Raw genomic sequence first — 27,898 nt, 5'->3', positions numbered from 1 at the left:
GACGTCATTTTGGTATTGAAATCTTAAAAAATTATAAATATAAAGACTATTATAACCTGAAATAAATTAAAATTACAAAAATATCATGAATTCTGCCTCAAAACGACGTCGTATTGGGATTACTGCAGAAAAAATAAACCCTATGTTTATACTATACATTATGACATTTTAAGTTGTTTGATATGGTCATCGTATAGTATAAGCTTATACAGCATAATCCCTTAATACATCAAAACGATGTATAACTTAATCCGGCCTAAGGGTGAGGGATAAGGCCTAATAAAAGATTGATGTTTTATCATCGTTGACCAATATAATTCTCAAAAATTAATATATTATTTTAATATTAATTTATTAAAATAAAAATTAATTTTTCAATATATTAATTTTTAAAATATTGAATTTTTTTTATAAAAAAATTTATATTTTGGACACACTGATCAATAAATTTTTATAAAATTTAATATCATATGACATTTTTTGAAGAATTATATAAATTCTTTATTAAAGGATATTTTAATTAAAAATATTTATTTTTATCATATATAGTATTATACAGTGCATTACCAAATACTAGATGATATTATCTTATACAATATATTATTTTATACAATACCGTGCCAAACGCTGGATAGTATTAAAATTCAATCAGGTCTTATACAATCAGACCTTATACTATCAGACCTTATCCTATACTATGCACCAAACATGCCCTTAGATGTCATACTGTTTACGGAAAGGAATCCGTCACTACTGTTGGATATTTTATATCCAATTGTTTGATTGATTTAAAATATATTTTGATGATTACAATCAATTTAATGTTAATTTAATTGATAATATTTTATTATCTTGAAATTACTAATGAGCTGATTGTTTGAGATTTCAGAATAAGATTTATTCTGATTTGAATTAGTATTCAAAATAATTGAACATTGCATGAAGATTGGAGAAGATATGAAAGATATCATGAAGAGATAGAAAATCATGGAATCAAGTAAAAATTAGGATAGATTTTATCTTTTTAGATTTCGTATAACAAAAATAAAATATTATTTGTCATAGATTTGATTAGGATTGCATTGCATAATATATTAAGATGTTATTATTATAAATAGGGCTTATTGCATATTATGAAGAGGAAAAAAATACAAGAGACAGGAAAGAAGAATATACAAGAAGAAAAGAGATAGTTAGACTTTCAAGATTAAGATTCATTTTTGTGCATTAATTGAAGAGTTTTCTTAAGAACAATCATTCATGCATTCATCATTTGTCAAAGTGAATATTTCACCATAGGAATTCATATTACCTATATGCTTAAGGAAAAGAAGCACTAAGGTAAATACTTTAATTGTAATTTTCTTCTTGACCTTTTTGAAGGTCTATACTGGAAAATTTGGATATCAGTACTTGTGCTGGTAAACTGGAATACTTGCATGTCTCTTTTTCTTGAAAATTGAGAGTAACTTGAGAACCCTTGTGTGATAGGGTTTCAGAATCTTAAAGGGTTAGGATTTCGTATTGAAAAACTAGGATACTAGTTTGAGAATTTGTTTAAGGGATAGACTAAGAAACTAGGATACTAAGAACTCTTTGTACATAAATTTTATAGTGGAGTTGCCCGTCGAATTTCAGTATTCGATTTTTTTTTCTTCCTTTTTGAGTTTTTCACGTAAAAGTTATTATGTTAATATCTTTCTATCCTTATCTTAATTTATTGCTTTGAATTAATTTTAATTAATGAATTATTTTTATAAAACTCAATTCACCCTCTTCTTCGTCGTGTGGGACCAACAATTACAACCATTAACCAAAAGAGAGTGCACGCATAGCATTATTGATATGTGGAACCAAACTCTCTTTTACGCTGGAAACTCATTTAACATTTGCTAAAAAAAATTCAAAGCTTAAGCACAATAGTCAATGACAAGCCTGTCTCACTAAGTTATTTCTTCTTTTATTTTAAAATAAGTATTACTTTACAATTTTTAATCTAGTTTGAATTATTTAATAGTTTAAAAATAGAAATTACTTTTATTTTATTTTTATCTCAATATTTTTGTTGTTGTGAAAAAATATTAATGAAGTACAAAATAATTTAATTAAACTTAAAATCTGTTATAATTTTGTTAATTCTTATACTTTCCACCCAACCTTTCTTCCTCATCCCACGTCATATTTCTATTTCCTATCGAACCATAGGATAGGATCGACCCCACCAACTTCACACACCCTGACTTGGTGCCACGCCTTCTTCCCCTCCCTCCCACTCTCTCTTTTTATTTTTTTATTTTTTGTTTCCCTTATCTTGATTTATCATCCGACGAAATTCAAAGAAAAAAAAAAATTCTCAATTCATAAATTTCCATGTCCCTCTCGTTTCATGGGACAAGAAATAAGAATTAATTAAATTGATAATTAATATGTTAAACTATCCCAGCCGCTACCACACGGCATAGCCGTCACAGCCAGCCTGTCTAATTTTTTTCTTTCATATATAGTATAAATTTTAAATAACTCAATACTTTAATTAATAAAATTAGGGAAAAGTGTCTATACATTTAAATTACACAACTTACATCCTTTCACTCTCACAAAGAGGTGAGACCCACAACTTTATTTTTTTTGTCAACTCTCTCTCCTCCTTTATCTATCTCTTTCTCTCTCTTAAAATGACACAACTTTACATCCTTCAAAATTATACACATTTTTCCCATAAAATTAATAATAATGCATAATTTTCTCCTCTCAACTCTCAAGTCTCAACATAGTGCTTATTATATTAATTATATTAATTAATATCTTGTTTAAGAAGACCAGTTGAGCATGATTAATACAGATTTGTCTCGTTTCGCCGTCCCTTCCACTTTCTCTCTCATATCCTCTCCGAGTCTTAATCCTTCCCCGTTAAGATTCTTTCCACTTTCATTCCCATTCTTATCTGATATCTCCTCCTTCCCAAATCACAACCACTTCTTCTTATCAATCAGGTAATAACGTTTATTTTTCTTGCTTCTTTATTATTATTATTTTTTTCAAAAAATTATATTCTTCCACCTATTTAAAATTTTCGATTAAGAAACTAAATTCCCCTATTTTCGGCTCTCCTCTGTTGAATTTGCAATCTGTAATTTTCTATTTATATAGATTATTTTGTTCTAACTTAAAAACAAATATTGCAAGATTCAGCTTCTCAAATATTCCTTGAATTTTCTTGGAATCCAAACACTTGAGATAGATATTCAGCAAACATCGCGTGACGTTATCTTTGTTGTTAAAAATTCCGGCAGGTTGAGAGTTCTTTCATCTGCAAGCACAGATCCACATATGGCGGAAGAGCACCGATGCCAAGCTCAAGAAGGCCACAGACTCTGCGCCAACAACTGCGGCTTCTTCGGTAGCCCAGCCACCATGAATCTCTGTTCCAAATGCTACGGAAACGTGCGTTTGAAGGAGCGAGAACAAGTCAAAACCAAATCCACCATCGAAACCGCTCTCTCCTCCGCCGCCTCCGCCGCCGCGGCTTCTTCTCTGCCGCTGGCCGTCGAATCCATCTCTCAACCGCCGGTGTTGACTTCGCCGGCGATCGCGCCTGCCGCATCGGGCTCCGCGTTCTTCGCGGCTGTACCTGTACCGGTTCAGCAGAACCGGTGCGGGACGTGTAGAAAGCGGGTCGGGTTGACCGGGTTCAGGTGCAGGTGTGGAACCACGTTTTGCGGGGCCCACAGGTATCCGGAGAAACACGGGTGTGGGTTCGATTTCAAGGCGGTGGGGCGAGAGGAGATAGCTCGAGCGAATCCCATGATCAAAGCTGACAAGCTGGAAAAGATTTAATCTGCACCGTTGGATGAGTAAAGTGATTTGTGTGAGTTGATCAGGACCCTCCTTGGTGCGCCTCTTCGTTACGAATCGAGCGACCCCGCTTATTGAGATGTATAAAACCTATCTATTATGACGACATTGGAGACTGGAGAGGTTGAATAAATCAATCATATTTACGTCGCTGGCTTTGCTTTGTATTAAAAAAAAAAAAAAAAAAAGGATTTTCTTCTGTTGGACGGAACTGAAATTTCTTGGTCCACCCACTTTCAGAAATCGAGGGGTGATGGAAATGTAAAATGCACTGCAGTTTAATTTTCTTCTAATCTTCTATGGCAAATTCTAGTGGGTTGAATTTTTATTTTTTTTAATACAGGAGGTTGAATCTTTTTTAGTGCTTTCAGTTTGTGTGAAAGCGAAATTATTATTTTCATTGTTTTCGCTTGTCACTAGGCTCTAGATTTTTGTTTGAAATGAAATAACGAACCGGTCAAAATTGACACCTCGAATATAATTTTAAAAATTTATAGTGGAACGTTGTGGGCGCCTCACTCGCTATATTAAATAACTTACTAAATTGCTAAATTCAATCGCGTTGTACCATATTATATAGCGGTTATTCTATGAGATAAAGTTTATATTTTTTTTTTTATCACTTCTTACTATTAAATTTTAATCATTGATTTTCGTCGAGTTATAATTTATTAGGTCATATTTATTAATTAATTATTAAATTTCAATAAATAAAAATTGTTAGATTGACGAAAATCAAAGGTTAAGATTTGCTAGTAAGAGATAGTAAGAAAAAAGGTAATAAGTATAACATTTCTCTTTTATAAAATTATAAAATTAAAAAACCCAAGTGATCTTTATTATAAAATTAGAGAAAAATATTTGTCCTTTTAAATGATACAACTTGTGTCATTTCTGGGATCTACACTTTTTTTTTATCCATTATTTTTTTTCTTTTATCTATCTTTTTCTCTCACTTAAAATGACACAATTTTTTAGGATATATTAGCGACTTTCTAACATGCTGCTAGTTTCTCCTTTTTGGTGCGGCATGTTTCTGCTAGTTGCATTTCCTAAGTTGCCCACAGATTCATTCAGGGATCAGCCCAATGTTGTGTTTTTCTTTTGGGTCATGAGCCCAATTTTGTCTAACTCTGAATTTTGTCGAGTCCTATCATGCTAATTTATAATGTTTATTTGGACAAAACTATGGCCCAAAGGTGGAGGCTTCTGTTATGCAACTAAAAATTATCGATGCATCGCTACACCATGACAAAGAGCTGAAATAACAGGTCAGAGCCTGTATGTTGATTATTATGTGTGAACCCATAGATTTTGTAACATAGCAATTTAGTCCCTGTCTAATGATTTTTATATGTTAACAGGATAACTTGTTCAAATTCTTCACTAGAATTTTCGATGCTTGCGTACAAGTTTTGTCCATTCTTTTAAACATGAATTTTGTACTGTATTCCTTTTCAGAAGTATTTAGCCAAGTAAGGTGGATTGATGGGTTATTGTATGCATAAAGTTAAAGCGACTGGTATAGGAAGAAATAAGTAACTTTTTTTTTACATACGCAGAACCAAGTCTCTTTAGTAGTCTTAGACGCCTAGTCCATATAGGATGCAATATGGTAGTTTTCATCACCGTACGCACAGTGGACGAAGAGGGGTGGTGAGTAGTCGTCAAAGTGGGCTAACCTAAGTCGAGTTTTGTCCTAAAAAGTCAAAGTTTATATAAAAAAATATGAATTTGACCCGACCCTATAATATAATATAAGTCTAATTGTAATCTGGAAAACAAATGGCCCGACCTAATATGTTAGTATGTTAATTTTTAACTTTTAAGAAGAACATGAATCAACTACAGAAAATATTCAAATTTTGTTGTTAAAACAAAAATCACAATTTCAACATTCAAATAAAATCATAAATCACAACAACAACTTATCACAATTTGTATTTAAGTCACTTTCAGAAACAAGATGCTCAAACTAAATAACATGTATTTCATCAGATCCAACAAATCAATCCATAATATGTAAATTAAAATATTTCATGAATCCAACAAATGCATTATGATGCTTGGTAGCCAAAAAACTTCTCATTATCTTCTCTCCCTTGCAAATACAATTCTAAGGTTACAGAAATTGAGAAACAATTTGTAAAGGTATAAAAACAAAAAACAAGATTAAAAAATAAAAAGAAGAAAAAAAGATTAAAAACAAAAAACCTTTTTATACCTTTTGTTTTTTCTTCAAGCCATACTTATTACGTAGTCAATCTCCACCATATATTAAAGTCTGGATTGTATCTTCAGCCAAGTTAGAACAATAGGCATCAATAACTCTTACTCTAGCACTAAATGTTGATTATGATGCTACTGCATGTAAAGATTGGTACAGATCTTATGTCACTCTCAAAGGTAATATTGGTGGGGAATTGAACGTAGGTCCTTTCACCACCTACTTAGCTCACATGGACTAAATGAACAATCACTATTTGGTACTATTATGAATAATATTATTTTGCTTAATTTAAAATAAATAATATGATATAGGCCGACCTGTAGATTCGGTATGTAAAAAAAAGTCTATGGCCTACATTTTAAATAGATTTATTTAAAAGTTCGGACTTGTTCTATTTGGCTATATGTAATAGGTCGAGTCTGACTTAATATAGGCGAGCTTCTAAACCCCCGAAGGCCAACCCAGCGATCTTTCACCACCAGTGGTGAGTTCATATGCATAGTGCTAAGGTGCTCAAAGAGGGGAAACACGACAGTGTAAGATGCCAATGAACATGTGCGTAGATTCTAAAAGGTGTGAATGGCACAAAACACTTCTACACGTGAGTGTGTGTGTGGCAAACGTGGGGAGTCATGCAACACTAGGGATGGGACTTTTGTTCTTGCAATAGGGTGGAGAACGGTCCGATCCAAGGTCCCAATCCAGAACCATTCCATTAAAATGTAGAGGTGTAGTTATGCAATATCTATCCCCTTTCTATTCAGAGGAGGAGGAGGAGGGGGACACAGATAATCCTTTTAAACTATTGGCTGAAAACCTTTTTAGGTAGAAAATTTACAAACATGCATAAGGGGGAACTGAGTTGAAAAACAAAAAAGAAGAAATTAGTTGATTAAAGTGTTCTATTTATTATTGATCTAATTAGTGAAGGATCCAATTTTTCACATCCTTGATAGAGATCAGTAACCTCAGTGTTGTTATATTTCCCACCAAACATAATGAACTGAATATGCAATTGTTGGTATAGGTAGTGTTCCATCAATGAAATCCATGTGACAGCAACGCTATCCTCACTGCTCTACGTACACCAGCTACGATAATTTTATTATGACAAATGACAGTAGTGTGGTCAAACAAGCACTAGTGCTGGATTCTCATTTAGATGCAAATAATATGGGTTAGAAGGGTCCTCTGAAAAATCCTGAGCTTGATTTTACGTGTGGATTTGAATCAACAACCAAAGTCTGTTGAATTCAAACACAGTATATATCAATTGAGCACTGATATCATATCAGAGAAGCCGAGTTGCAGAAAAAATGTAATTGAGAGAATCAAGTGTTCTGTTTATTATTACTTAATTAGCTGAATTATGATCTTACAAAAATAGAAGCAGGCTTTTATATATATACTAGTGTAGAACTTCAATCAGAGAGATGATACAAGCTCAACCAATAAAACATAATATGCAACTAATAACAATCATTCACAACCAACTAGTAACAAATAATTCACATAACTACCTAAGTACGGTGCTTAGCAAATAGCAAGTGGAATAATATGTTACACTAGTCATCGTTGCTGAAGATACAAGCTAAGTGGCTAACACAAATTGCAGCAAACTATTTGATCTTTTCTTTCACAGTAGCAATAAATATGGCTCCAAGTTGAATTTTACAGCTCTTCATGAGCAACTTGATGGTTTTGTGTCTTGGAGCATGCTTTCGAGCTGCTGAAACTCTGTATCCAAATATCATCAGCTACAACTGCATTAGTGTCATTGTTGCGGTGCCATGACCAATGAGCATTTGTTCCATTTAGTATTCTCAACCTTCCATGACCAAAGCTTGGCTCTCGATACAACGAAAGTGGGCTTGGAGGGTCCTTAAACCTATTCTCAACAATAAATATGCAGTATTATATCAAGGGCCCAATAGAAAATAGAAAAAACAAATAAAAAAAATTAAAAAATAAAATTTATTGTATCTCATTATCTTACTTTAATGCAAGTCCCTCACGGTTTCCACCGTCCCCAATCGTTATATACATTGGACCACACGAATCAGCCTTGTTGTCGTAAATTCGAGTCTGTGAACAAAAAAAAAAAAAAACCATATTAACCAATAATAATAATGTGAAAGTGAAATGAATGAATTAAAAAGATTAAAGACAAGATCATGATGACATACGAAGCGTTCATATGCATGAACATGGCCAGCAAAAACCAAGTCAACACGGGCGTTATAAAGCAACTCTTCCATGGCTTTTCTCATGCTTTCACCTTCACCTTTGTGAGCGTCATTAGTATTATACCAAGGTGCATGCAACAGCGCAATGACCCAAGGTGTCTTCACCCTATCAATATTGGCCAGGTCAGATTGAAGCCACTTGTATTGATCTGATTTGTCATCGAAATCAGTGTAGGAACCGAGCATGATGACGTGGGTGCCAGCAACCTCGAATGAGTAGTAGAGATTTGAGGTCGAACCACTCTCTTCGAAGGGCATAGGCCAACGAGAATTGTAGGCCTTGAAGCCGTGAGGGTAGATAATGGGGAAAATCTCAATCTCGTGGTTGCCTTCAGTAACCATCCATGGCCTTTTGCTAGCATATGGCTCCACAAAACGCCCGAAGGAGTCCCACAAAGGTTGTTGAGTGTCCGCATAGGATAGATCCCCTGGTAACAAGAACACATCGTAGTCGCTGCTGTCAACATGTTGCAGTGTTGATGCAGTATCTTCAGTTTGTCCCAAGTCCCCTACACACCATAATACATACATCATTACAAATATTTAATCTACTGACCCACCCTACTACAATTATTATTATTATTTTTCTAACGGAAATGGATGTATCTTTATTGTAGGATATATAAATTCCTGAATTGGAATAAAAAAAAAATTATGTACCGAACCCATTAGTAGATAGTAATTTCTATGATTAACGTTGTGTGTATTTTCAATAAATTGAAGATTCAGAAGAGAAAAAAAAAAAGATTGACGCTGGTCCTAGCCTTTTCAAGAGTTCTAGTTGGTCCACACTCCACACAATTAAGTGTCACGAGTCACGACTATTTTTTCGTCGTTCACAGCCTGCTTTACCCACCCAGTACCGTACTTTTGTTGATTAGATATAAGAACCACGAGGTGTGGCTCAACATTTTTCCACACATTTTTATAAGAATATTAAAAGTAACCCACGTGGCAATGATTGTGAACGATACGAGTTTATAATAAAAATGATTTTTTTAGGTAAGTTTGGCAACTTCCTAACGAGTGGGGTACCCTTTTACGCACCCTTTAATCCTTATGACCTTATCCCGTGCCACAGCGTCCTTTGCGTTGGCTTAAAGCACTCATCGACTGCGCGTAACTAGTCTAACTAATTTGACTCGATCTGATACGAAGGGTCATATAACTCGATCATAACACAAAAAAGAACAAACTTGAAGATGAAACTGAAACTAAAATCCAACGGGCAAATCAAAACGTGAAGCGAAAGAAAATAAAAGCAACGTAACTCACCAATGACCACAAATTCAATAGGCAACTTGGGTGGGGGTGTCTTGAAGGAAAACTCGGGGCCCGACCCTCCACATCTGTAGAAGTAAGTGGTGCTTGGCTTCACAGGCCCAATCACAACGTTGTGGATCTTGCCGGAGTGGTAAAAAAAATATTGGTACGAGGTATCATTCCCCGTTGCTTTTGCTTTATATACCCCTGACTTTGTTCCATACTCCACCAAAGTTTCTCCGTTCTTGTCTTCGGTTATCCACGACACTCTTATCTTGTCTTGGCCCACCAATGAAATGTGCACCTGTACACACACACACACACCAATCTCATATATATATATACATAAAATGGAAGTTTTATTGGAACTTATTTATAAATAAATATATATATATAAAAATAAAAGTATGGATGAAATGAATGAGGTGATTTATGGTGAACCTGTTGAGGGTCGGTATCGGAGCCCTTGTGGGGAGTGATGATAAGCTGCTTAGCAAGCTGACGAACATAATGATGCTCGCTAGATAGTAAGGGCTGTGGGAACAAAAGGAAGCATAGGGTGTGGAGGAGGAAGATAGGGTAGGCAACAAGAGATGACTTTTTACATTTCACCATTTTGTTGTTGTTGTTGTTTTGGCTTGGACTTGTTAATTGCCTCAATTTGTAGATGCGAGGGAAGGGTACCTTCGTGAATATGGATAACGAATTATATAATGGGTTTGCGGAACAAAGACGGGTTGAGATGGAAAACATTTAAAATAGCAATTTTTTCAATTGAATTTGGGGGAGGGTGGGTGTGGGGACTGGGGGTGTTGCAGCGGATTCGAAAAAAATCTGTGAAAATTAGTTTTGGGTTATTATCTTACAGCAAGACCGCACGGAACCATCGTCCTTTGCTTTAGCTCTTTCTGTCTCGGCTTTGTCAATTTCGAGCATTTCTTGGTCACGCACGGATACCTACCACGTTGATCTTCCCAGAAAGATTTATGGAATCATGTTTTGCACATAAAAAAACTGTACATAACTTTTTTAAACTATTACAAATTTTATTGAAATATAAATTAAAGTTTATATTTTAAAATATTTTTAAATAGGGGAATGATCATCTTTATGAAATCTTACACCCAATTGAATTTTAATAATTGTTATGCTTGTATTATCACGTATTTAATATATTAAAATCGTTATAATAATTAGGATCAGCGTCTAACATTAAGAATATAATTTACGTGAATATGAAAATGGTCCTGTCTTTTTTTAATTATTTATGAATTGTAATTTTTTAATTGTTGTGTAAAAGATGTATATAAATGTATGAAACAAAAGCTAAATTTTGTACTAACAGAATTTTTAATTATATATTAAAATGAAAAATAATGTTGAAAAAATATTATCCGTTGTTTATTTTCAAATTATTATTGAGATAAAAATTATTAAAATGTATGATTAGACTTTCATAAAAAGATTAACAAAACTATATTATAATGTTTTATGAATATATATTATTATTTTATTTATTTATTTATTTTTAAAGAAAAGGGACATGACCCGAACTACAGGAGTAATCTATATAAAAAAGAGACTCGAGCAAAGTCTTGAAAAAACAAATGACTTCATCCAGCAAAAGGGTTGTTAATTAAAGACATACGATCCGTCTACAAAAAAAAAGAAAAAGAAAAAAGACATACGATCCTAAGGTCACAGAATGCGGTTACAATTTTCTAATGTTTAGATGTTCATATATACGAATGAATATATAGACAACAACCGATATTTACTAACAAGAAAACATATAAAAAGTTAAATAAATTATGAAAGAGATCATAAATCAACTCAGCTACCTCCGTCCATGTTTCCATCAGTGGAACAACTAGAAATGAATATGATTATATTGATACATAGCTTAATTGTATATAGTCACATCAATTTTACTTTTTCCTCAACACCATCGATGAACACTGAGTATTTCAGATTATGGTGAAGAAAAAAGAAAAACAAAATATTTCTCAAAAAAAAAAACCAACAGGTGTTTTAATGTAGGGAACCATGCCACCCAGCGATTCAGCAGGGGAACACCATTTGGCGGTACTAGAAAGTAAAATCCTAGGCTTTTCGAGAAATAAAAGTGGGGGAATCGGGAAAGTGACTTCATCTCATTTTATCTATTTATTATTCATTTTCTTGACTTTCATAGGATACATATAAAAGACGTAAAGTGATCTAGGTTGCTTATTTGTAATATTAATGTATTTAAAACATGATATTATTTATTTTTTGGAAGCGTATTTTGGTACACGTTACTATTTTAGACATTATATAAACAATGACTTCTGGATTTTCAAAGAGTAGTTTATTCTTGCCAGCACGAAATTATAAGAATATCTTTAGAATATGCTTCTATAGAAAACAATGGCTATTGACTTGGAACAAGGCGTGCCAATTTGAATAACAACAGACAATGATATTTAACGGGGAAGAAAAAAGTAAAAAGCTCAATGGAAGTTGTAAAACATATAAAGGAAAAAAAGTTTAAACTTTAAGAAAAAATAGTCTGTCCTTATTTTAAAGCACATAAATTATGTTATTTTAATTTCTTATAACTATTTACTCTAGGAATATATAGTTATAGGATTTTATTTTTCTTATGTTGCAGAAGTTACTACAATTATTTTTTAAACATAATTAAAAAATAATTGTAAGAACTTCTGTAACATGACAAACACATTTCTCATAGTTATAATATTAAAGTACTTTTTTTTTCTCAGAACCTATTAATTGACGTGAAAAGTAAAGAAAAAAGTGTAATTTTAATATTATAATTATATATTTTTAAAAATATATAGTTATAAACAATTAAAATAATACAACCTATTATTACCAAAAAATAATAATAATAATACAACCTATCTCGTTCAAAAGGACAAAACGGTTTCCCAAACTTTAATCGCTCAACATTTCGGCTTTTCTTAACTCTTTTCTCTTTTGAGAGCTTTTTTAACTATAAACTTACTCAACAGAAAAAATTAAGTATAAATACAGTTAAAAGCTCGTTTACTTAATTATTAAAAAATTTGTTGAAAATCGACAATCATACAAAATCGAAAAAAGAGAGAGAGAGAGATTGTCAGGATAATATATCTTGATTCACCCAATATACGCTACGTCCAGCTTGTCTGTACCTATGTAGCACTGATACCGACACAGGACACGTGACACGATACGACACAACACTCCAACACGTTAATTCTAAAAAATGTTAGATTTCAATATGTTAGGACACGTTTTGATATTAAATAATATTTTTAATTTATGTAGTATATATTATATTTAATATTCAATAATTTAAAAAAAATGAATCTAAAATTATAATATTCATAAATTTTGCAAAGAAACATAAGATATCCCAAATATTTATATTAAACTCAATAAAATAGTAATCGTAATCCAATGAATTTAATAGTTGGAACTAAAAACTCAACGCAACGCAACCTTTAAAGCTTTTTTTTGAATTTCTATAACGCGTGTTGGAGTGTCGGGGAGTGTCGGAGTATCCGAGAGTGTCGGGAAGTGTCGGACACGACACGTCAAGGTTTTTGAAATGTGGGTGCTTCATAGGTCTGTACTACATTCTCCTCACCGCCACTCGTTACAAGTCACTCGGTTTACGAGGAAAATATAAATAGGATTAGAATATCCTAACAGCAGTTATTCTTGTGCCCAAGCCCAAACTACTAAGAAAATTACAATAAATCAGAGGCCGACAACAGTACCTAGTCTCTATGAGCCTTGCGGCGCTGCCCGGACCCCCGTCGAGACGTTCCCCCGGACCCCCGCCCGCTCACCTGAGAGCGGAACTTCAGTTGCTTTTCTGCTGATCCCTACAACAAGGACTCTCATCAGTCATCAGCATGCGAAGTATGAGCCATACTCAACAAAAATCTCGTTCACTTCGAAATTTGGGCAAAAATAAAATCATAATATTGAAATCTTAGGTGGAAATTGACGATATTACAATAAAGAAACACCTCAAATCACAAAAAGAATAATCGTATGCCCAAAAAATTACAAATTATAATTGGCAAGGAAACTTAATTCTCCAAAAATATATATGGTAGGGGACTAGGGGTCGAGTTATTATTGAAAATAATTATAAAAAAGAGTTTTAGTTACAATCCAAAAATGATTTTTATATATGATTCGACATATGATATCTATAAATAAATTTGACAAATTATAAAATTAAGGCTAGCTATAGGACGATAATTAAACTCATTCTTGTATACTTCTTATATTGATAAAATATATATATTAAAATGTAGCATAAAATTAATATGATATGAACATAAAAATATAAATTTTAACCTATAATGAAAATATCAGTTTTTGTAAACTTACTGTAATATGTATCTTATAAAGATTAAAATATTTAAAAAATAATTTAACAATATAGATTAAAATAGTATATGGTGTGACAATAGTGTCTAACAGTGCAACAAACAGTTTAAGATCTGGATTCTCCAAAACAAAAAACAGTTTGAGATCTGGATGCTTTAAAAATATCGAATTGTATCTTGAAAAATAATACACTAAACGCAGATCCGTACAAACAATTAATTTATAACACAATTAAAATTTGATATAAAAACAGTTAATCTATAATTTATTATTTTTTCAATATTACTATGTGGATATGCCTTGTACCATCCATGTGCCTTTCCAACGTAAATAATATAAATTTATAGATGATAGAATACAAAAGTATACATGTCAGTATACGGTCCTTTATACTTTTTTTAAATAAGTAAAACGTTAAGAATAAAATAAGATTTTAGCTTTATTTATTTTGCAAAGATCATATTTCAGATCGAATAACGGGGAAATAGGATGAGGTGTCGGTTTCAAAAGTCAGTTGGTATTGGTTTCTTGGCTTATTTTGTTACGAACTCGCAGATTAGGAGCAACAGTAAATGTTATCATTAACAAATAAAATTTTGTACATTACGCAGATATTATGAAATTTAGATAAAATTAAAAATAGGGAGAAAGAAGTGTCTTTTAAATAACATAAGTTTATATCCTTTTAATATTTTTAATTTTATATTCTCAAGAATGTATAGTTGTAATTTTTTTTCATTTTTCTTGTCAGCAGATAGCTTTTGGAAAAAAAATACAATTTTAATATTATAACTGTGTATTTATGAAAATATATAGTTAAAACTATTAAAAGGACATAATTTGTGTCATTTAAAAGAATACTCACTAAACCCTTTAAAATAGACACTTATGAAAATTATATAAAGTCATGTACAATATATATAATTAATTTGAGCGTAATTTAAAAAGTATAAAATTAAAATTTCCAATATTAAACATCATTAATTAATCCAAAAAATATTAAATTTAAATTTAAAAAATCAATACTAATATGTCTTGTTTTTATAAAAAAATAAAAAGTATAAATTAGTATTTAAGAAATATACTATATATATAAAAATAATTTTATGACGCCAAAATAAATTATTTTATCTGGGAAGATTATGTATATCCTAGTCCACATTATACCACAATCGTTGATTAGTGATAATTTATCTGAAGGCAAATAAAATATTTCTCTCTCAATGAATCTTTTATCAAAAAGGATCAAAATATTCCGAGTTTTGCTTATTAAAAAAGTTGTTAGACTCTTTCGTAAAAAGTTGGTATGAGTAAGTTTATAAATAAATTTGTATGGTGGGAGACTGGGAGGTGACGACAATCTTGTTAAATAAATTTGTCATTTTCAGTCAAGGACGTTTCTGTCACTATTTATGACCCCATAAACAATGACTTCATCTATTTTTCAATTCCTTAATCCCATGACAATGTCTTAAAAAGATAAGTTCCGCAGTGTAATGTTTGGCATATTCAGAGTATCGATTTTAAAAAGAACCAATCTTAGATGAGCATGTAATGTTAAGCACGTTTGCGCTCCTCACAACATTAACTTAGTCACTAAAGAATTTTTATATTTTTTCAAACGTTCTTTTCTTTTTCTTTGTTTGAGTGAATATTCTTTTAAATAGCATAAGTTATGTCGTTTTAATAATTTTAACTATGCATTTTTGGGAATAGATAGTTATAATATTAAAATTGTATTTTATTTTTCTATGCATTCTTCAGAAGTTGCCTGCTAATGTAAAAAATGAAAAAATAAAATAATTTTAATATTATAATCATGTATTTCTTGAAATACTTAAATTAAAATCTGCTAAAAGAATATAAGTTTGTGTCATTAAAAGAACAATCATCCCCTTTACGATTATTATTAGCAAACTAGAACCATCTTTAGTATAAAAAGTTTCAGTCATATTAGTCAAATTCATACCATTGTGGAGCTTAATAATAAAAATTTAAGCTAATTGCTTTCACACAAGGAAGGAATCCAGAATCCAAAACAATTTATAGGTAAATGTTGAAATCACTGCAACAACACAACCATTCTCACTCAGTCAATTAAATAACAAAAAGAATATAACATAACTTTTTTCATTTCCTGTCCATGAAAAGAAAAGACCTTTCTTAAGCCTGCTGGGATATTGAGTGAAAAATATAAAATACAATTCATTTCAATTTTTTTTTTTCGGAATTATAATATTTATTTGGATAATATTAATCCAATGTGAAAGTTTTTGTTGCTAACTCAAAATTATTTCAATTGATAATACTCTAATTGCTGCAAGGATGTAAATGGGTCAGCCGGCTTAATAGGGACCTACGACTCAGCCTACATTAGGTCAGACTTGACCTATCACATATAGCCAAATGGAATAGGCTTAGGCATCAAAAAACTCTATTTAAAAAGCAGGTCATAGACTTCATTTTACATGCCGAGCCTATAAGCTTATATGTCGGCCTATATCATATTATTTATTTTAAATAAAATAAATAAATATTATTTTAATAATTTTGAATAATAAAGTAATATTTTTTTAATTATTGAATACTTAATAGGCTTAAACAAGGTAATAAGTCTCAGACAAATTTTTTATTTTTAAATATAGACCATGTCAGACTTATAATCTGAGCCTATATATACAAGGCTAACAGATCTTGTCAGGCTTAAAGTATTTTACATATGCCTAGTCACTTTAAGGCAAAATCTAGCCCAACACAATCTATTTACACCCTTAATCCCAACTGCATAAGAGGTTGTCGAGTTACTCCTACAAGTTTGCAACATCCTATAGTGTGACATTGACAAATGAAATATATGTGTCACTAGTCTCAATCGCTTAATCAAGGTTGTTATCAACATGTAATTAACTTAAAAAGATTTAAGTTAAGCAACCTCATAAAATGTCGTTACGTGAAATTCACCAATAAAAAAGTATGAATTAGGGACGAAATTTAGAGACGAGTTTTTTTTTTGTCTCTAATTAGTACGAATTTAGAGACTGAAAAAATAATCTGCCCCTATTTGTGATGGAATTAGTGATGAAAAAAGTTTTGTCTCTAGTAGGGACATATTTTAAAATGAAAAACTATTTCGTCCCTTTTTGGAATGGACTTAAGGACAAAATATTTTCAATTTCTACAATTTGTCCCTAATCGTAGGGGTGTTTGCGGTCTGGATTGGATCAGTTTTCGAAGCAAAAATCATCTGATCCAATCCTTTTGGTTTAATCATATAATCATCCATTCAGTTTGAATTTTTTTTTAAATCCGATCCAATCTAATTCAATTTTATTTGGTTTGGAGGCAGGATATAGTTTGGCTCCTGGGACTATGGATCAGTATGCTTCTGGTGATGGTGATGATGATGATGAGGAGGAGATGCACTCAGATGATAGGCATTAGGTTTAGGTCGTCATTTATCTAATGAAATTTTATTAATGAAATAAATGTTTGTTAATGTTTACTGTGTTTATGTTTTAATTTTAGCATAATATTATGATTTTTCTACTTAAAATAGATTCGGATAGAGTCATTACATTTCACATGCGCAAACCCCCTTCCCACATCCGAATGTATGAGTATATGTCAATTGAATTGTGATTTGCTCATTCTTTGAGATAAATGACAACTTGGTATGTTGGAACCAAGTGTCTTCCATTCGTTTTGTAAAATTAATTGGTTAGGACTATCTATAAGTGTTATGAAACCCAAAAGACCTTCCCTAAGTCCAAATGTACGAGTGCATGGCTAAAGAAACTCAATTGGACCCAAAAATCTCACGGACAAAAAAATTTGGGCAGTCAAGTTCGGCTGATGTACTTGAGTAGCCCATATTTGTATCCCCTCTTAGATCAGAACTGGTCGAACATAAGGATATTCCTTTAACATATGTATCAAATACAAAGAAAGTAGTCAATACTTACATCAACATTTTTCATTAAATAAGTAACATAAACAAACACTATATAACTGCACATTATATAAAACATACTTATAATGGCTGAACATATAAAATCTAAATTCATCAATCTATGATCATGGGAAAGAGTCTAGTTCAAGCAGCTGTGATCTTCACCCCACTTACAGATCACCCATTTATTTCCATTATTGCGCATGATTGCCCTCACATACCAGGGACAACCTTCAGCATAGTTGTGACATTTCATTACAAATCTGTGCTCATCACAAAATAATTTCGCAGCATGTTGCATTTCATACTTGGAATCAAACTTTTGTTGCACATATAATAAATCCCTTAATTTCTAACCACCGTGCAATCCATCATCACCATATAACATCTCTTCATTAGAATGCGCCCATTTAATATATGAATAATGTTGGCTTTCATTACATAATGGCATAATCTCCAGCATTACACCTAAACCATGATATTTTTGTCAAGAGCATTAACAAGATAAATACGACATGTTAAATAAAAATTAGAATTTACTAACTTACCATTATTAACAGGGTCAACACGAAATAGTGACAAAGCAGGGGAACTCATGTTTATTGGGTTTGTGTCATCATCAAAATCACCTTCCACGTCAATATCTGATGAATCATCAAATGGAATAACACTTTCAGGCTCTCCCTTCTCATCACTATCCATATCCTCCTCCTCCTCTTCTTCTTGTTCCCTTTATGTTATCTGACTTAACACTTGTGGAGGAGTAGATAAATCGATAAATCTATCTTCTTGACCAAAATACTATGAAGTACTCATATGCATGGGTAAAGATGAAGGCTGGCCATATCAACTTTAGCATATATTTCAATAAAATTCTCCTCTTTCATCTTAATATATGCTACTGTGACAAAATCAACATCTTCATCTTAATTGATTGGAATACCAATGTAATACCCATTTTTGGTCTCATACCTGGCTAACAAGCGAGAAATGCATTAGTTGCCTTAGAACCCCAATTTTTGATGAATTCTTTTCTTAAGTTCATTGCATATTGTGTCGCATTTGATTTGCATCATTTTGGTTTGTCCTTCAAAGTGGGCACCATTGGGACCTTCAAATTGTCTTGCATTGTGGTAGGTAATTGCAACATAAGTATTTGAATTTGAGCTCATCTTTCAAACAAAATTTGGATTAAGGTTTGGTTTAGGTTCAAAGTTTTGAAAAAAAATTGGAATACATAAGTGTAATGACAATGACATCAAAAGATTAAAGGTTTAGAGATGGTGGAATGAAAGTCACTTTGATGAGTTAGAATGAAGATGAGAAACGAGTGGGATTTTGAGGTAGAAAACGAGTATATTAAAAAAGAAACTCACTCATATAGGACTTCTGTGTATGAGTTACTCGAGTACCAAAGCCTCGTATTCGAGCAACTCATCCCCTCAAAATTATTTTTTTTTGGTAATCACTCCCTCGAAACTTACTCAAGTACGTGGGTGACATACTCGAGTAGGTTATTTAATCAACGGTCAAACAATGGTAGATTGATTTAATGTTTTAATAAAAGGCTAAGATTTTTAAATAGTTCAAAAACAAGGACAATGTGATAATATTTTTTAATTAGAGGCAAAACGGTCACTTAGCTCGTTTCCTCCCAAAGTATATATGAAAATACTTGCAAAATCGAAACAAATGGAGCTACATGAGGGACACATAAAAATTATCTAAACAGGGAAATCAAACATACCAAAAAAAAGGACAAATGAAAAGATAAGAAATGCATTAAGAAATATAGACATAAATAAAAAATAATTTAGATATAAGATATTTTAATGATATTATAAATTAAGATATAAAAATAAATTAAGAATTAGATGCAAAAAGTCACAATTAAAAAAAGACTATTTTTTAATTGATTTGCTCTAAAGATATAAAGAAGGAGACAGTAACAAGGAGATTTTGTGTAGCGTCTGAAAGCTATTCAAAGTCTATGCTAAAAATCTTATGTTGGGAAAATCATTTTTTTATTAAATGCTAATTACTTTATGTAATAAATTACCAGTTTATCAAATGATTTAAATGGAACTATCAAAGACATTTGATTTTGAAGGCAAACAAAATCGTTTCCCCTCAATTACTCTTCTAAAGAAAGTATCAAAGTTTATCAACAAGTAAAAAAAATATTCAAAGTTTAGTGTTATGAACTCGACAAGTGCACTAGTCGTACAAGTAATAAAGTGTATGAGTAAGATATTGTTCCCACGAGGATTATATTTCAACCATTAATTCGCTATTTACACTTAAGTTGGACAATTAATTGAACGAATTCTATGAAAACTAAACTAAATAACAAAGCAAGAAGGTAAAATTTGAGTTATTTGACAATCAAGAAATGCAGTTAGGATTTTAATTTTTCCCAATCTCCCCTTAATGTTATGAATTAAACGCCCTTTTTCATATCGCCAATCAATTCCCCTAAGTTAATTAAGATTCAATCCCTTGACATTCTAATTCTTTACTCTTTTTAAAAAATCTTAGTTCCCTGGTTGTTTTTTTAAAAAATAAGCATTAAATCCAAGAATAATAAAGATTGCATTATTCCTAAGTCTATCCCTAGAATCATAAAAATTTATGATGAATTTGTCATGCGCGGTTCATGTACCAACATTCCTATTATCATATACTCTCCCTAGATCAATCTACAAGATCAAACTCAGAAGTCATGAAGAAAAGATAAATACATTCAATATAAAAAGGAAATTTGACATTAAAGATTATTCATAATATAAATATTTGATTGGGTTTCCATTTAACCTTAACTACAAAGGAAATCTAGCCTTACATAGTAGAATCAAGAACACAAGAAATCAAGAAAGCTTCACCAAACTCCATTGGTGCGATGGTACGGTGAATCTTCAAAAATTCCAATGTAATCTTGCCTCTGACTCATCTCTGACTCTCAAAAGCATTAAAAATAAGTTTCTCCGTTGAAAACTATGCTTTCGGTGTCAAGAACTGTCAAAGACTCATGAAGAATAGTTTAAATAGGTATAAGAATAATTGTTTTATGTGAAAATCACATAATGAGCCTTAATTGTGTTGCAACCAGGCGTTAAAATGCACTATTTTGACAGCAAAAATATGCTTTCGTATTTTGGACATAACTTAAGTTATACTTGTTCGATTTTGATATGATCTTGGTTTCGTTGGAAAGATAAAAGAAAGACTACAACTTTTATGAAGAACACAAGATCCAAATCTATCATCTCTGATACAAAAAATTGACTAGAAGACAGCTCCAGGGGTATTTTCATTAAATTGTGGCTCCTCATTTATCGCTTTAAAACATTCTAACTTAATCATTGCTTCAATGCTCCAATCCAACTCAATTGTCCCACAAAACAAGTAAAAATCATTCACATGAGTTAATAGTTCAAAGTTAATGTTTTTAACCAAATAACTCTAAATTTTCATGTTTTTGACTAGATATAAGAGGGATTTTAATTCTTTAAAGGGTAAAGGATTTCTCTAGTCAATGGAGATAAGTTATCTTCAGTGAGCTCAAAACAACGTCATTTTGGGTCGGAAATCAAAGTGTTTTTGTAATTTTAATATATTGCAGGGTTATATTAGTCTTTATCATTATAATATTTTAATCTTATAATCCCAAAACGACATCGTTTTGAGCTCACTGAAGATAACTTTATCTCCAGTGACTAGTGACTGGAGAAATACTTTTCCCTTCTTTAAAACATGATAAACTATGAGTTTAACATTTAGCTTATAAAAAAAGTTATTATATTCTTTTTTTTTGGTAAGCTTTTATTAGATTCTTTTAATTATAGTGTTAAAAATTGCATAATAACTTTTAATATTTATTTAGAATTGCACTTATAAGAGAAGATTTTTTTCCTTTATATCAAAACCATTTGAGAAAATAATTAAGTAAAATAAAAAATTTACTCCTCTCTACATTTTGAAATTTATATTCATTTTCATTTTCTTAAACATACAATTAATATTTATCCATGAAAATCAATCAGCAAATCTTTCATTTAGGTGGAACTATATATACAAACTAGGAAGAAAATCATGTTATTATTTCATTTTAGTTTCAAGCATACGTACAATCACTCAATCAATGCTTTTAATATTTTACGCACTCAACCTGTGCAGTCCTCGACGCCCCGTTGTTCTGAGTATATACGTTTATACTATTCGTCCGGACAAAGGAAAAGACAATCGCGGCTTCAATGCAGACAAATAGGCCAAATCACATCACTATCACCGTGACTAAAATTCTTTCTCCCAGAATGCTTTCTTGTAAGTTCTTATTTTGTTTTCGTTCCTTGAACGATGTGAATAATTAGTAAATCACTAAATCGCTTAAGAAAGCTTATTGGCCAATTTGTTTCAATATTTTATTGTTAATTATTAAATTAGTTGCTATGAAAACCAATTATTTCTGACCTTTTCTGTTTGTAACAATTAAGGATTTAGTTTTAATGAATAATACAAAAATAATTTTATATCATAATTTAGTTTTATAAGATTATTTAAAAAGTTTTTATTTTTATAGATATTACTTTAAAAATTTAACTTTTTTTTAATAACATATCATTCTTATTAAATGATAGTATACAAGTTATATACGTAATTTATTTATTTATTTATTTTAAAAGGAAAACTAACAACAATAAAAGAGCGTAGACTATGTGTCGAGAATATCCCTTCATATCCAGGTGGAGCTCCAAGACACGTCCACGTTTAATGCTTCATTTATTCACGAAATCGATTGTAAGTATGAACATAACGCCAATCATTGACTAGCTTCACACTTTCATCTAACAAAACTATATAATATATGATTTATTGACAGCTATATATAGGAGAACTCCAAAACACGAAGTAGTTCATTGCCGGGGGAGGTGGAATATTCAATCACGTTTAAATATACTCTTACTCTGATTTTGACCCGAAACTCCTTTTTTCTTCCTTCAACGTTCGGGATGCGAATGCCAGGCCTTGTTCTCTTGCTCTTGCTCTCGGTAATTGTCGGATTCTACGAATTCGACGGCGTTTATTGCTATAATCGGCCACCACCTCGGAAAACCATCTTTGTCCCACATGACGATGATGACTCCAATTCGCCACAACAGGTAAACAACTTTACAAATTTTAGTTTTAAATTTCTATATGAATAATTACTACTTAAATTTACATGCATTTAAGGGTCGACAAACAATCGAACACACATAAGCAACATCCTATTGATAAGTATGTCTGAGCTAGGCAGGTTGTGGTTTGTCATAGGGGAAATGATAAGCGCGTAAAGTTTTATTATATAAAATAAATATTTATTTCTCGTCATGTTCATTAATATTTCTTGGTGCATCTGTTTGTGTCTGTATCATGTATGTATGGGTTAGTACTTAGTAGTTAGGTGGAGGAGAAGAAAACGAGTTCGATTGCCCAAAATGAAAGGTATTGTCTTAATTGGGCACGCGAACCAATATGGTGGAATTGTGATTGGGGAGTGGTGACTGGGTTTGCTTGTGGGTGTGCCTCACTGCACCGAAAGTCTCGCTGCAGAGTAATGTTTCACATGATGATGGACACTACTAGGCACCTGCGTCTGTCAGTTCATATCTTGCATTAATAAAACAAAATAACAGTTGTTCTTTGCCATATTTAATGCAAGAGCAATGCTATAGTTAGAGAAAATGGGGTTTGATATATTCTTTAATAATAATAATGAATTTCTTATTCAAATGTTCTTATTTTATTAATAGTTACAACTGTTATATTCTTTAGTAGACGATATTAAATGTTACATTAAATTTTATATTAAATTAAAGGGATATCCGTTTACAAACTTTTTTTGCAAATTACACTAAGTGCGACCGGTCGTACTTAGTGTAGTTTGTAAGAATTTGTAAACAAATTTTTTTTGTAAATATAACCTGCCTCTAAATTAAATATTACATTTTCTAAAGAAAGAATCAATTTTATATTAAATGTACCTAAATGCTATATTAAATTTGCATTCTTTTTTTTTACGGTAAATGTAGTTAAGTTATCTACATTGAGTCCAAAACAACATCGTTTTAATGTGAAAATCAAGATATTTTTGTAATTATCAGTTATTTCAAGTTATAATAGTCTTTTTCATTATAATTTTTTAATTTTTCAATTCAAAACAACGTTGTTTTAGGAGCGAATATATATAATTTATCTACATTGTAGAAACATTAAAGCCATTAAAATTTTAATAAATGCTATTAAATGTTAATTAAAATATTACATTGAATTACAGTTAAAGAGAACAAATAGAAAAGAAAAACAAATAGGTTTACTATACTCTTTAGGTATTAGTTATTAAATTTTTATTAAAACATTATTATTTTATTAACATTTATACTTATTTAATTTAATGAATATATTAGAAATAATAATAAACTTAAAAATATTATTATTTTTTAAATTGAGATATATATCATTTTTCCTAAATAAATGATAAAAAAAGTAGTTAACATTTAGATCTTATATTTTATGGGTAAGATATTTAATGTATCATGTTCTAGACGATTTTGTTGTATTCATGAGTTTGTTAGGATGTCTATTATAATGGACAAGATCAATAGTTTTGTGTAAGATATTTAATGTATCATGTTCTAGACGATTTTGTTGTATTCATGAGTTTGTTAGGACGTCTATTATAATGGACAAGCTCAATAGTTTTGTAATATATTTCTTTTCACATAATCTTCCGGGAATAGGAAAAAAATCCTTATTATTATTAGATAAATTATTTTTCTTATTTTTCTGTTGATAGTTTTTGTTTGAAGTTTTGCTTATTGATGAAACGCTAACATCTTGATTTCAATTTTGGTAAATTGTCCTCATTAATATGTTGTCGTAAGTATTACTGTCACTGACTTGTCACATTTTAATCCTTTAATAGCCAAATTACCAAATTATTAGCCAATTTATGTGTAAAAATGTTTCAGAAAACCTAATGAATTTGGGCCAAACAGGTACACATATCTCAAGTGGGCCAAGACAAGATGAGGATATCGTGGATTACAGATAGCCCATCCTCTGCAAAAGTTGAGTACGGTCCATCTCCTTCGGCTAACCAATTCTCTGCGACAGGGACTACCACTTCGTACCAATACATTGCCTATGAGTCCGGTGAAATTCACGACGTCGTAATTGGTCCCCTTAATCCCAACACGGTCTACTATTACCGTTTGGGTGACTCGCCTGCACAATCCTACAATTTCAAGACTCCACCCTCTCAATTTCCAATCAAGTTTGCGGTAGTTGGTAAGTGCTCTACATCTAATTAAATTTTACCAAATATTTTCTGTTGGAATATTAATTCCTCCAAAATTTACGGTGATAACCTTAAACTAAAAAACCAAGATGTATAGTACCAAATCATAAAAAGGTTTCATAAGAGTTATATTGTAGGGAAGGTGATTGTGTTATGTTATAGAGATTCGTTTTGCGTGTGAGAATTTTTTTTTTTAAACATGCGGACCCCACAAAATGTTGTGTGTGTAGGAAACTTTTTGTGGTCATGTTAAATGATAGAATGGAAACCCATCATAAAATAGTATTAATAGAAAGGTGGAGGCATACCAGTTTCAATAGTAGCGAAATAATTTTGATTTTCCCTTCTTTTGAAGTAGCTCAGTCAAATAACTTTAATCTTTATTCTTTAGAAATTAAAGTGGTGTCGCTCTCTTGATGAGGAAGAGAAACTAGAGTTGTTTATTGATATATTAGGCACCATAACCTATAATCATTTATACTATTTTTTTATTGTTAGTTGACCCAATATTAGTATCCACCTATTTGTCCCTCACTTTTTTAAGAATTTATTTGAATATCTTTATTTGATCACTTTAATTTACCTAATATTTATTAAATAGCATAATATAATTATTAATATAATATGTAACCCACAAAACACATTGGGAAATATATATTTTCTAACATTTTCATTTCCCAATGTAACTTTTGTGAAAAAATAATGTCATTAAGAATATGTGATTTTATATTAATGTATGCACCATGCAGGAGATCTTGGACAAACAGATTGGACTAGGTCAACCTTGGAGCATGTAGGAAAGTCAAACTATGATATGCTGCTATTACCAGGGGACCTGTCCTATGCAGACTTCATTCAAGATCGATGGGACTCGTTTGGTCGTTTGGTTGAGCCATTAGCGAGCCAGCGTCCATGGATGGTCACACAAGGGAACCATGAGGTCGAGAAGATTCCATTGGTTCACCCTCACTCATTCACAGCTTACAATGCAAGGTGGAGAATGCCATTTGAAGAGAGTGGATCAGACTCTAACCTTTACTATTCTTTTGATGTGGCTGGGGTTCATGTTATCATGCTTGGCTCCTACACCGACTTTGGTGTTGGTTCTTCACAGTACAATTGGCTTCAAGGGGACTTGCACAAGTTAAACAGGGGAAAGACTCCTTGGGTAGTGGTTCTGATTCACGCCCCATGGTACAACTCCAACACTGCTCATCAGGGTGAGTCTGAGTCCGTTTCAATGAAGGCTGACATGGAAGATTTGCTCTATCAAGCCCGTGTTGATGTTGTTTATGCAGGGCATGTTCATGCCTATGAGCGCTTTGTGAGTATTATTCACTCATTATTATTTATTGTCATGAATGATTATGTTAATTAATTCAAGATTTCTATCATGATTCCTTGTCATGGTTTGTTACCTATTTGCTTGTTTTCTCAGACACGGGTTTATAAAGACAAAAGTGACAATTGTGGTCCGGTGCATATTACCATAGGGGATGGGGGTAACCGTGAAGGCCTTGCCACCAAGTAATTAAACCTTTGAATTGTTTATCTGAGCAATATATAGCAATTTTTAACACTTTAGAATTTCATGATTTTAAATAATTATTTTTGGTCTGTGACAACAGGTACATAGACCCCAAGCCAGAGATATCAATATTCAGGGAGGCTAGCTTTGGACATGGGATATTAGAGGTGGTAAATGCATCGCATGCACTTTGGACTTGGCACAAGAATGATAATGAAGAAGCTGTTGCTAGTGACTCTGTCTGGTTAACGAGCCTCTCCTCTAATCCCGCTTGTAAAGTGTGATACTTAAAAGAAAATTACTTGCCCCTGTAACGGCAAGATGGTATTTATAGGTGTTATTTTGATTTATTATTATTATTTATCATTAGAAGAAATCACATTATCGATATATCTGGATTCAAATACCAAAATACAGAATCATCAGCCGTACCGAGGCATGAAGAAATGAATGTGATTGTTTATGTCATCTCATTCAGATAATAAAATATTTTCTTTGGTAAAATATAAAAAGCTCTTCAATACACATTCCAGCTTGTTTTTACTTGGTAAAAAATTAATCCCTTTCTCATCATTAATCGAAGAGGTCCCCAACCATTCAGGTAATTTTCAATCGGATGAAGAAATAATTATGGAAAGAAATCAGCCAATTTATTCACCATGGGAACATCATAATGCATTCTAAATTCATATTCTCGATCATACAAGCACTTGGAATTAAAAGCTAAAGGTGCTCACCTTTCTGCTAATAATAATTGGGTAACTTGAGCTCAAATCCTGATTAAAATCATAACACTTTGTCAACCAAAAAAAGTATTAATTGGTAAGATCAAACATAAGGCTCTTTACTTGATAATGGAATTCATGGAAAATATATTGATTTGTTAGCAATTTTAAACGAAGACTCCTCTAGCAGTACCCAAATTCACAAAAACAAAGAATTTTATATAAGTCTGCAGCGTTTAATTCCAGAAAAATTACAAAGAATCATATGATAATGAATCCAATAAAACTTAAATCAAGTTAGTATGTCTACAAATTTCCTCCATAATGGACAACCTTCCAAATAAATGGAGATATGTTTCTTATTCTGT

General features: G+C 31.6%; 3 protein-coding genes across 3 annotated transcripts; 2 read left to right on the top strand and 1 right to left on the bottom strand.

Annotated features, from left to right (window-relative positions):
* The first annotated feature begins 2,847 nt into the window (after window positions 1-2,847).
* Window positions 2,848-4,210, top strand: LOC133283535 (zinc finger A20 and AN1 domain-containing stress-associated protein 4-like). Its single transcript, XM_061480397.1, has 2 exons — window positions 2,848-2,993; window positions 3,294-4,210. Exon 2 carries the CDS (start codon window positions 3,331-3,333, stop codon window positions 3,835-3,837), a length of 507 nt encoding a protein of 168 aa, XP_061336381.1. The 5' UTR covers window positions 2,848-2,993; window positions 3,294-3,330; the 3' UTR covers window positions 3,838-4,210.
* Window positions 4,211-7,558: 3,348 nt separating this feature from the next.
* On the bottom strand, window positions 7,559-10,286 carry LOC133283536 (purple acid phosphatase 22-like). Its single transcript, XM_061480398.1, has 5 exons — window positions 10,036-10,286; window positions 9,607-9,898; window positions 8,272-8,840; window positions 8,082-8,170; window positions 7,559-7,973 (listed from the first exon to the last, which is right to left on the bottom strand). The coding sequence occupies exons 1-5, from the start codon at window positions 10,207-10,209 to the stop codon at window positions 7,757-7,759; spliced, it is 1,341 nt and encodes a 446-aa protein (XP_061336382.1). The 5' UTR covers window positions 10,210-10,286; the 3' UTR covers window positions 7,559-7,756.
* A 12,588-nt stretch (window positions 10,287-22,874) lies between these two features.
* On the top strand, window positions 22,875-27,196 carry LOC133283537 (probable purple acid phosphatase 20). The gene is made up of 5 exons (XM_061480400.1): window positions 22,875-23,097; window positions 24,976-25,267; window positions 26,027-26,601; window positions 26,716-26,804; window positions 26,906-27,196. The coding sequence occupies exons 1-5, from the start codon at window positions 22,948-22,950 to the stop codon at window positions 27,087-27,089; spliced, it is 1,290 nt and encodes a 429-aa protein (XP_061336384.1). The 5' UTR covers window positions 22,875-22,947; the 3' UTR covers window positions 27,090-27,196.
* Window positions 27,197-27,898: the final 702 nt, after the last annotated feature.

Source organism: Gastrolobium bilobum, unplaced genomic scaffold (genome assembly GCF_033153095.1).
Source record: "Gastrolobium bilobum isolate Gb01-03AN ecotype WA unplaced genomic scaffold, APGP_CSIRO_Gbil_v1 utg212064, whole genome shotgun sequence".
NCBI lineage: Eukaryota > Viridiplantae > Streptophyta > Magnoliopsida > Fabales > Fabaceae > Gastrolobium > Gastrolobium bilobum.
This window is presented reverse-complemented; position numbering and strand designations above follow the sequence as displayed.

Bases quoted from the DNA above. Each gene is read 5' to 3' on its own strand.
- LOC133283535 (XM_061480397.1), top strand. From the start codon at position 3,331: ATGGCGGAAGAGCACCGATGCCAAGCTCAAGAAGGCCACAGACTCTGC.
- LOC133283536 (XM_061480398.1), bottom strand. From the start codon at position 10,209: ATGGTGAAATGTAAAAAGTCATCTCTTGTTGCCTACCCTATCTTCCTC. The intron at 8,841-9,606 runs GTGAGTTACGTT...TATGGTGTGTAG, and splicing joins TATTGAATTTGTGGTCATTG to GGGACTTGGGACAAACTGAA. The intron at 7,974-8,081 runs GTAAGATAATGA...TGTTGAGAATAG, and splicing joins CGTGAGGGACTTGCATTAAA to GTTTAAGGACCCTCCAAGCC.
- LOC133283537 (XM_061480400.1), top strand. From the start codon at position 22,948: ATGCGAATGCCAGGCCTTGTTCTCTTGCTCTTGCTCTCGGTAATTGTC. The intron at 25,268-26,026 runs GTAAGTGCTCTA...TGCACCATGCAG, and splicing joins AATCAAGTTTGCGGTAGTTG to GAGATCTTGGACAAACAGAT. The intron at 26,602-26,715 runs GTGAGTATTATT...TTGTTTTCTCAG, and splicing joins TTCATGCCTATGAGCGCTTT to ACACGGGTTTATAAAGACAA.